Source organism: Haliotis asinina, chromosome 9 (assembly GCF_037392515.1).
Source record: "Haliotis asinina isolate JCU_RB_2024 chromosome 9, JCU_Hal_asi_v2, whole genome shotgun sequence".
In the NCBI taxonomy this organism is placed as follows: domain Eukaryota; kingdom Metazoa; phylum Mollusca; class Gastropoda; order Lepetellida; family Haliotidae; genus Haliotis; species Haliotis asinina.
This window is the reverse complement of record NC_090288.1, coordinates 3,472,787-3,484,760: the sequence shown is the minus strand read 5'-3', so window position 1 is coordinate 3,484,760 and position 11,974 is coordinate 3,472,787. Positions and strand designations below refer to the sequence as shown.

Below are 11,974 nucleotides of genomic sequence, written 5' to 3'. Positions count from 1 at the left end.
TCAAATATCTTTCTCACAAGCATAGTATTTTATTTGATCTGAAACCCTGTCATGCCAGCGAAACTGAAGGGACTTGCTTGCCGCAAGGTAATCTTTGTTTGCTGAGGAATTGTTCGGCTGACTCGGACCCCAAGCGAAATAAGTCATTGGTCGACCGTCGTGGTATAGCCACTGCCCTTCTGTTGCTGCATCAGATCCATCAATGTGGTAGCTGTATGTTTTACTATCTGAAGAGATGAAAGCGTAATGTCAGGGCCGACTTTGGAAAATGAAAAATGTGTGTTGGCAATATTTATCTGATGTGAGCATCAGAATATCCACCGTTTCTAGCCTCTACAGCCAGTGGCTCTTGCATCTGATGATAATCAAGACTACGTATTCTTTTGCGTTGGTGTTTTGTGCACAATGGCTTGTAACGCTAAAGCTTGTCATCAAGGTATGTACTGTCCCTGATGGGGTATTAGCACTATCCTTTTTTATAGTACTAATACCCCATCAGAGACAGTCTATACCTTGATGTCAGTTCTTTTTTATATTAACCTTATTTGCATGCATGAAATGGAAACTTCATCACAATTGATGCGGTCTTCAAGTCATTCGTTATAAAAAAAACAAAGTCAATTATTTTCCGAATTTCTTGTGTAAACTTTAAAACAAATGTAAGACTTTATGAAACGCCACTCACATGTGTCATTGTAAACGTAGAGGCCATTTGCGAAATTTTCATAAACTTTTCTATATGACATTTCTCTATATGTTTGCATGGAAAATTATGTGCATGTGATGTACACTTTGCTTCAAGAGGACATAGCTGTTAGATTTGTTAGTTCTGTAAAGGCCATGCTGGGTTTAATGTGTTCAGAAGGCTTTTCTTTTCGTGGGGTAAAATGATTTTTTTTCTTATGAATGCTAATGATCCTACAAACCGTCGCAGAATTCCCCTCAATACTTTCTACAACAAAACCTATTAACCATTATATCTGATTTCTCGCGGCGATATAGGATTTTGCTTCTAATCTAAACTTACTCATAAAGCTTGCTATGAATAATGTTTAATGATTTATATCATGAAATTGATTGAAAAATATCAATCAATATGTTTTTCTGCTTTGAATTTGAAATGAACCAATTTCTCTCCATATATTCTGCATCAAAACATATGAACCATACTTCTGATGTAAAGCGAATGGTTGACAAATCAAGGATCGATGAATGCCATTCCCATTTTATCCCTGTCTTTATTTTGAGCAGATCTAATGTCTATTTTAATACTCTCTGTTGTGGTTTTTCATCATTCATTCATTCATTCATTCATTCATTCATTCATTCATTCATCACACAACCAATCTAAATAACTGTCATATTTTATCTCCTCAATATTTGACGCATACGAGTTATCAAACGATCTGGTAATGATTCATCAGATGACATAGCAATGCATATATATATATATATATATATATATGTATGCATAATACTCTCTTACCTTCGGTTGAACATATGTTATGTTATGTTCAACATAGTGACCAGACAAATGTATATAATGTATATTTGCCATATTTACTTTTGGGCAAATGCATAAACATAGAAAAACGAATATATATATGTCACATCCCCGTCACCAAGTTAGTGTTTTTCAGTAGACTGATCATGGTACCTTGAATATTCAGTGGCTCCAGAAATGATCAAAGACACTTATTATCAATTTAAGTCGAAGTCATTTACACATACAACAAGTAAAAGATCCAAACAAGATAAAAGGAACCATTTCACCACTACCTGTGTAACACGTTTCCACAAGGTCTCACATACACTTGAACGATTTCATACAGATGCATAACCGGAAAAACAATCTGGACTTAGCCCAAGGTGCTTGACCCAATATCTTCTAACGGGTTCAGCTGTATTGGACGTATTCGTGTTCAGTGAAAATCGGGATTACTAGTGTGGTAACCCTCGTTAATTTACAATTACATTGCTGATTGTGAAAGATTCCTTTTCTATACGAGAAACTGCATTTCGCACCCTGTCACGTATCAGATGATTAAATTCCCACCTGTAGAGGCTGTGACCTGCTTCACAAACTGACTCTGCTTCTCCTGACTGTCAATGATTATCAAGTGTTCCCCTCTTGAACTACAGTCAGCTACACCCTCGGGGTGACTACGCCTGTCAAGATGAAGCTGATAACAGAAGTTGAGGAGGCGGTTGTGGATGTAGCCGGGTGGACAAGCACCTGTGACAGACCAGAAAGAACACAAGTTATGATATGGGTTTTGCCAGTTTTACTTTGTCGTGTCTTCTATTGTTCATCCTTATGCGTTATTGGAAAATGTAGATACCGAAGTAATACCAACACCAAATATATACCATGTGCAAACGTGACGTCATGGAGTATATTGCTTTATATCAACATCTCTCCGATAAGGCTACGCCGCCATGTAGTTGAACTGTTCTTGCGTGCGATGTTAAACAGCCCTCCTACATGTTTATGGTCCCGTAGGTTATTTACCAGGTGGGGCGATAGTGGATAAAGCGTTCGCTCTTCACGCAGACGACTCGGGTTCGATTCCTCACATGGACACGTTGCTTGATGCCCATTTGTGGTGTCCCCCACCCTGATATTGGCTGGAAAACTGCTAAAGGCGGCGTAAAACCCAAACCACTATTTAGCAGGACAGCAGTATTGCTTGTGATATCAGTAACTGGGTTGTATGAATGGAAAAAGCAACAAACATCTATCACCGATTTCCTCGACGTACCATAACACGCTTTTGATATAGAAGGCGAAAGGGGTAAAATGACACCTGTGACACCTCATGATACTGTGAACACGATGTAATGCGATCCTATATTCGAGCGAGGTTTTCAACTGAAAGTGTCCGCCAGCACATAACCCGCCTCACCCCACTCCTACACTCACACACACACACACACACACACACACACACACACACACACACACACACACACACACACACACACACACACACACACACACACACAAACACATACACAGACAGACAGATACAGACACAGCATCTCTCCGTTAATTCATAGTCTAGTCTACGCCGCCATGTAGTTGAACTGTTCACTGTTCTTGCATGCGATGTTAAACAGTCAACAATTTAATCCTTTTAGTAAGTATTGAAAAAATAGTCAGCTGTAACATATGTTATAATTGGGATTAAATACCTGTACTAAGACTGCAGTACGCTGTATGTGTATAATGTATAATGTATATATATATATATATATATATATATATATATATATATATATATATATATATATATATATATATATATATATATATATATATATATATATATATATATATACGTTTGGCAACACACAATGCTTGTAAGAATGTGTTCTGAAAGTAGTGAAATGTTACAATGAGTATATTTGGGAAAAACATACCTGTACTCAGACTGTAGTAAACTGTTCCCAACTCCTCTTGTCCATCCAGGGGTGACATGAACAACACATCGTGGAACTGACACCGTCGATGTTGTGGTCTGTAGAACACAGACACACACGCCTCGGTCATAAGACACAGCGACACACATTCAACATCGCTTTGAATGCTGGAAACGTGAGATAGGATGTCAGTTGTTATTATGACATTTGTGAAATTGTCCCACTTGTTTCCAAAGCCGGTCTTGATTATAGGAGACACTATGTGTACAAGATGAATCAGCACAAGAGCGACAAAACGGCACTTCATATTGTTATGAAAGTGGTTCCTCTGCGACAGAGGTCCAGTTAACAGTCAGTTCGCCTATATGCAGGCGGGATATTTCGATTTCATTGGCTTACAAGCAAACGCAGTCTCGTACCAGCGTATATAAATAGTTTACGACGCTGTTAGACGTGTAGAACAAACGTGATATTGACTGATTGTATCTCGAGTGTTCAGTATACAAGGGATAGTTTGTAAATGTGCATACTTACAGAGATTGCGACTTTAAATAATGACTACACACTGTGTGCATGTGAACTAAAGTTAACGCAAGTTAGCGCTAATTACTGGGCACACGTGCACAATAAAACTCTGTTGTGGAGAGCATCCACCTTAATCAGATCAGATTAATATTCTTCCTTCTTATATAATACATACACATAAACGCCCGACGGAGGAGATTCGGTGGTGGGAACGATTGTCGTCCGTGAGAGGTGTCAAGCTGTTGAATCCATTCATTACTTCTGAACGAATAGGAAAGGGACAGCTTCAGCCTAGCTATTTGTACTTTTGACTTCATTGAAAGTTATAGTCAATTGTGTTTTAGAGGTGGGTTCCAAATTATTTTTTTTCATAAATACGCTCATGCGTGTAATTTGATGGATCACAGCAACACCAAATAGTCAGATGGATGGATCCTAACCTTGCCACTCATAAAGACCGTGGTATTTGTCTTAACTCAGAGATCATGTCAATATCATTGGCAAAGGGAGATCGTTGATGCCGAATGGCCCCTTCTCTGGTGATATCTCATTTAAGACGAGCAAAACACAAATCGCTCTGAGAGCTCAATACACTCATTTGACCAAATTCTTAAATTGACTTAAAACCAATGTTTTCCAAACAAAACACATATGCGGTATTGATAAAGGATCAGTCAACAATGAACTTGGCAACAAATAATTCTTTGGTTGATGATTGAATCAGATATTTCTATTTTGGTTTTTTAGTATGTAATGATCATGTTATGAATTTAATTGTTATACATGACGAGCTGGAATGTTTCATGTAATAAAGATCTTAAGTAATTGCATCACATTTAAACATTTGGTTAACACTGCAGTTCATAATGGGGCACAATCAGTTAAATACACAGAGAAGGGGGCAATATTTAAACACAGTGGATACTGGAGATATCGAACATAGCATTCCTTGACATTTTTGTGCTATTGAGCGAGTTTTAGATCGCTTTTGTGTTCAAGAAATGCCATGACGGGGGACCCAAGAAGTTTTCTTCACCCAGTCTACCGATATCGGACGAAGAACCTGGGTCTTCGGAGTCATGAGCAAACGCTTTATCCACGCGGTTACTCCACCGACTTTGAAGGAAAAAAACATTACAGTGAGTCAGTGAGAGTAGCAATATTCAGCAATATTCCAGCTATATATGATGGCGGTCTGTACATATTCGAGTCTGGATCAGATAATCCAGATATCAACAGCATGAGTATCGATCTGCGTAATGGGGAACCGATGAAATGTGTCAACAAAGTCCCGTTAGTCGCCTCTTACGACAAGCATAGTCGCCTTTTATGACAGGCATGGGTTGCTGAAGGCCTATTGTACCCGGACCTTCACGGGTCGAAAAACATTATTGGCGGTATATGCCGAACCTAACATAACACTGTAAAGTCTACTGTCACAAGGAACAAACTATTCATTTACTCTGTTGTCTGTTGCCTCAGCAAGTATCCCCTTTCCCTATTTCAGTCCCAGCCCTACTCAGTCTCCACACATCCGCAACTCCACAAGAAGACTCGGGAGTGTCTTTCACCAATTTGACATTATATTTAAACACATAAAGATGTTTTCATAGATCCACATGGTATCGGTATTTTCTCATTATGACTTCCAATCCGACAACTCATGAACAGTGTCTAAATAACCAAATTCAGGACCATATGAAATCATTATGCGTATTTGATTAGTATGATTCTATGATTGATCGATTACACAATCAGGTATTATACCAATGAAAGGTGGCACAACTGAACAGAAAGGTAAAGCAGTAGATTAGGCAAGGTCAAACAGTTGGTTACATGATCTTTTGTGGTTACGGCATGTGCTGTATATGGAAATTGGCATGGTACAATACATAAAAAAAGGACCTACTCCTTGAGCGAATGGTCCAGTCAAAATATGCTAGACAACGATAGTTCAGGAAATTTGTAAATTTCGAAATTATTAATGATGATGTATTTATTCATTGACATACTGATAAAATATCAGTCATAAAAATACAAATATCCCTAACTTATTTTGCCCAGTACATAACAAAACCTCCACAGTATTGGTACAGAATTGTTACAGAGTGTTTGTAAAGTTGAAAAGTTGACATTTTCAGTGAATAATGTTAAAAATCTCATATTCTAGGTAGAAGATTGATATTTTTAGATAACATTTAACAAAAACCCTTTAGTAGTTTCAGTTTCAAAAATATCGATCTAATATTAAACTGGTTGTCCTTAACTTTCAAAACCTTCCTGGAGCGTTTAACAAGTAGTGTAGCACCCGTGAAGATCAAGGTTAGAATTGATCTTCAGTAACGCATGCTTGCATGCTTGACGTAAGGGGGGACGAATAGCATCTGGTGGCCAGGCTCGCTGACTTCGTTCACCTCACCTCACCTCATAGCAAAGAAAATGCAAATGTTATCATATTTTCGTGATCAGTCATTCTGGTATATGTGTTTTCAAGTTCTATTTAATTTGATTAATAATGTACCATTTATCACCTTTGTGCGTAGTCTTACACGCCCGCAGTGCATGTAACTCTGTTGGCTAATTATGGGAGTTGAATCTCCTGAGTCCTCAGCCTCATCTCTTACAATTGTAATGTTTAGCTGTCTTTTAACACTTTATCTATTAGGCCAGCTACAGCCACTTGTCGCTAGAGTTGCATAAAAATAGAGCCTTTCAACTCTACTGCTTCATGTGTTGGTGAAGACCAGTGCCAAGCCGGATCTTCACGGGGCTGACATTGTACGTATACATGAATGCGTTTGACAAATCACAATGCCTTTCAGAAAGTGTCCAGAAAGTAATGAAATATAACACTGATTATATTTCGGAAATCATACCTGTACTCAGACTGTAGTAAACCGTTCCTGCCTCCTCTTGTTCGTCCTTGGGCGACATGGACAACACGTCGCTGGAGCTGACACCGTCGATGATGCTGTCTGTAGAATACAGACACACATGCTTTGGTCATACGACACAACGACACACATTCAACACGACATTGAATGTTTGAAACTTAGGTAGGATGTCAGTTATTATAGCTATTATAACATTTGTGAAACTTTCCCACTTGTTTCCAAAGTCGGTCTCGATTAAAGGAGACACAAGGATTACAAGATAAGTCAGCACGAGAGGGATCACAAAACACTCAATCGTGTACTGAACGTCGCTCTTTTGTCATAGAGGTGTAATAAATAACCAGTTGTTTGGCCCGACTTTTTTTTATCTCATTAGCTGAAAAGTAGACACATACTCGTACTTACGTAAATACATCTGTGTAAATACATAGTTTATCTCTGGGTCAGACGTGTAAAACAAAGGGAATATTGACTGATTCGAAACTCATCAGTACACAACGCGTGTCCAGTGAAAATTCAAAGCTTCTTCAAGGAATCTTCCGGGAGTCGAGACATCCGGATTGTCGGGGTCCGTGCTAACGGGGCTGAAACATAAGCAAAGGTCTATTCGCCCGATAATCTTGTTCATCATATACGTGTGCTGTTTAACACTGCACTGAGCAATATCCCAACTATATTGTGGTAGCCTAAACGTAGTTTGAGAAGTACTTAAATAGTCCAGGTGGTGATTTGGCATAATCAGTTAGACAACAACCGTGTTCAGAAATACACGTGAACATTCCTTCAGTATCTCCCCCCCCCCCCCCCCCCCCCCCACCCACCTGTTCTTTTCAGATATACAACTTACAAACGTAACAGAAATGTAACAGAAATTTCCCCAATCTAATTACACAAGTGTCATTTGTAAATCTACACTTCGCATATGTGGAGGCTGATTTTCAGTCCCAACGGATCATTTAAAGTATATAGTATTCAGTAAGCTGATGTAGATTATCTAATAACCTCTGCTCCAACGTCTCGAAAGGAAGCGGCTCCTGTGCCTTCATACAAAGAAGACACCGCTAGGGGAGCGTGTGCTACTAGAAGTAAAACATCACATCTCTGTCTATAAGTCGCTTATCTAATCGGATGCAAACCGTGTTATCAGTATCTTAGAAATCCTCGAACAGAATTTCAAAAATGTCTTTTAATTATGAATTCGTAAATGTCTCCCGAAAGTCTGCCATATTTATCTAGTATTATGGCAGTACAAAAATAAACTTCAATTTAAATTCAATATATTATTAATTTATTTACAATAATAACGCGCTACATCACATGAACGCTTGCTTAATATTGCATACACATATAAACAATAGTTATGTCTACTTTTACAGTCAATATTCAACATATATCTTGTTCTTATGTCAATATCGTGTTGTGTGGAACCTCAACTTCTAAAATGTTCTTACAACATTGACAAAATCTTAATTCCCCTGGGACATTAATTCTTCTCTATCCATTCTTCAAGATATTTAATTCACCTAATCTTAAAAGTGAAAAAAACTTCTTGAATCATCGTTATATAATGTTGACAAATATGATTCTACATTAAACGCTCTCTTGACACATGGGTAGAACTCTAAATCAAAATCTTCATCAACGTAGAAAATATACACTGGATGTAACAATCTGTCACTCATTGAGAAAACTGCTTAACAAATAAGTCAGAGTTTACAATATTTTTAAACTCCTACGCATAGCTGAAACCATAAATATAAATCTATTTCCTCACTTCAGTAACCCCAACGGTTATTCTCTCATTGTTTTAACATAATATAGGTTTGTTTTGGATATCTAGTATATTCCATAATCAATAATTTACATAAGTACTTAACACATCTTGTAGAATTCATACAAATATTAAGACGACCGCATTCAAATATGACAGCTGTGTTAATGCCAGCACCAAAACCATATTTACAGTATTTTACGTGAAATCTTTCTAGAATCAGTTACTCTTGAAAACCCCATATTACTGAGCAGTATGATCAGGCTTAATTTGTGTATATTTGAAATAGGACAGTGGGAAAGGGATTTTTAACTTATGGCGGAGCTGTTTAATTGGAAGAAGGGCTTTATTATCTTTATGAACGAGAGTCTGGACTGCTTTTGACCAAGGTAGTCTACTGGCAAATAACATACCAATATAAGTGTATTAGTTTGTAGTTTTCAACTTGACATGGTTGAACACCCATTTTTCGGTCTTCTTCACCATACCTCCCTTGAGAAAAAACGACTTTGTGCAAAATGTGCATAAAATATTAATTTTTCTTTGTAAACCTATACTAGCGTTAGAAAATAAACACAACTTATCAGCATAGAATAATAAAAGAGCTCTAATAAAAAATCTACTCCAACAAAAAATACCTCTGTAGTCCGACGATGTAAGATCCTCAAGGAACTGAAATATTCTGAAGTACTACAGTTTGATAGTTTTACAGGTAAAAAGATTTTACATAATAGAAAGAACATACAATAATTGATCTCTATTTACACAATCAAATGCTTTACAAAGTCAAAATATAAACACAAGAATCGACCCTTAGACATAGACAAGTATTTTTTTAAATTAAAGCCCGCAGGGTGCAAAACGTTATCAATAGTTGAATAGCCTGAACGGAATCCAGGTTGACATTCTGGATTTTAATAATTATGCACATTAACAAACAATGTCAGTCTTTCATTTCAAATATAAGTGAATATGTTTCCGCATATGTTCATCAAGGAAATACCTCTATACCTATTAACATCATTAACTTCTCGTGAAGTGGGAAGATAACACCGTGATCAAGCCGGAGGAAAGTTTCCAGCTTTAAAAATACAAATAAAAAGTATATGTGAATAAGATTGTTTCGATATGCCGTGTTTCGACATATCAGGAGGTAGTCCGTCAGGACCACAGGCTTTGCCAGGTTTTAAAGCTGATATTGCATTTGTTATTTAATTTATGGTTATCTCTTTATTTGGAATATTATTGGAGTCACCATCAATCAATATAAATGCACTTTGCAACATATACTGTTTGGCAAGATTATAAAATCTTCGTCTACGTTAACATCTTTAATATTTAGAATATTTTTAAAATAGTCAACCCATTGCAAACTCCTGCAGATGTCGCCTGTGGAATCGGTGTCCCTAATAATGATTTAACACCAGACCAGAATGTTTCGTAATTACCATCCTTAAATGATTGTAATAAGTGCTTAGTTGTGCATTCGTGGTACAAATCACACGGAATTTATCTCATGCTGAATACTTTCTTTTCTTTAAGTCTTTACATTCAAGGTCGTGTAATAACTCACGTATGTTTTACTTTTCAGTTTTCTCAAAAAACATGTTTGTGTCTTTTCCACTTTCTTGGACAATGTTTATAAGTTTATTAGCAGCAGCATCCGTGTGTCTAATACCATCTCTTACACCTATACAATTATCTTTACTATATATTACCTAACTCTTTTCTAATGAATCTAACCCTGCTTATAACTGTGCCTTCCATCCCCTTTAATGGGGATTTACTCAACAAGAGGACATGTTCAATTCTTCCGCCTCTTGGGCACAGTATCGACCATTCCTTTCTACTGGCAGCATTGTTCCGTCTCTTGGGCACAGAATTAAACCATTCCTTTCTGTTGCCGGCGACACCAACTTGAAAACGTTACTATCAGCTAATGGACACAGGCCGACAACACCTAAATACAACAATCCAGCAGGATGCATCTACCAGATCCAATGCAGTTGTAAAGAGACATATATTGGTGAAACTGGTCGACCACTGGCTGTCAGGCTAAAAGAATACAAAACATCAGTTCAAAATTTGGATCAGAAGTCTGCTGTATGTGAACACATCATACACAACCCTAATCACAAGATTGTTTGGGACAACACCAGGACATTAGTTAGGAACGCCAGTGACTTCAAAAAACGGAAGCTCCTAGAAGCCATTGCAATCAAGCGGAACAAGCCCTCAATCAACAGAGACGGACGGAGATGTTTACTTACCCAATTCATGGAACCACCTTATCCTCAGTGACTAATCTTTATCCAAACATCTTTACCTGTAACTCGTTAACCTAATCAACACAAGCCTGCACACCAATCAGTTGAAGCCTGTACATACGTTGAAGGATGTACATCAATCAATTGAAGCCTGTACATCAATCAATACAAACCTGTATATCTTTTTACCCATTGTTATCGGTCTACTGTTATAGGTATATATACTACAACCCTTTAGTTTTATCCTCACCTCACCTGAAGAAGAGACAAGGATCTGTCTCGAATCGTTGTGACCTTGTATAACAAAGAAGTTGAACCATAAAACATTTTTTGTTTGATTCCTCCAACTTCTAAATGCCTTTGAAACAACTAATAATAATGGATGTTTTGTGAATGCATCACCACATGGATTTCAGTCAAAGCAAAGCTGTTCGTTCAGTTATCCCCCTGTTAGGTGACTGGAATATGACATGAAAACTTCAGGTTTACAATTTTCAGCCAGTAGTGTGTGACTTGACCCTGAAAACCCCGACCATGCACAGATGAAAGAAAATTAGAAAGAATGGTCGAAGTGATTTATCGACCTGTCTGAAAACATCAAGATTCATAATGACACCCCATGCACATGTAGGAGGCTTCCGCGTTGTGCAGGTACTTCCCATGCATTGTATTTGCGCGTGGTAATAACGTGAAATGATGCTGCATACACAATATGGATGTCATTGTAACGTTCCTTAATGGGTTTTCTTTCTACCAGACTTCAAAGTTCAGGTTCCCCTACTTTTTATGAAGAGTATAGATGACCAAATTTGTGTGGATTTAGATGACAGCACTATTGTGTAGTGTTTAGTGATGCCTCTAGGTATCTTTTGATCGTGTGTGGCGTATAAGTTTAATCGTTGATATTAGAAAAATGCAGAATTTATGGATCATTATGATATTGGCCAGCTGAGAATGGAGTCCTGTCCATGCCAAGGTATTTCCAAGCTTGTGTCCTGGTCAGTCCTCGGTCCTTTCTTATTTCTTGTTTATGACAATGATATTGCTGATGATCTAGACTGCTCGACAAAATTATTTGCTGATGATTGGTCTCT

The 11,974-nt window shown here is 37.6% G+C and overlaps 1 protein-coding gene across 1 annotated transcript; it reads right to left on the bottom strand.

The window, feature by feature from the left end:
* Positions 1–3,481, bottom strand: LOC137296852 (hepatic lectin-like). The gene is made up of 3 exons (XM_067828720.1): positions 3,424–3,481; positions 2,057–2,236; positions 1–227 (listed from the first exon to the last, which is right to left on the bottom strand). The coding sequence occupies exons 1-3, from the start codon at positions 3,479–3,481 to the stop codon at positions 1–3; spliced, it is 465 nt and encodes a 154-aa protein (XP_067684821.1).
* Positions 3,482–11,974: the final 8,493 nt, after the last annotated feature.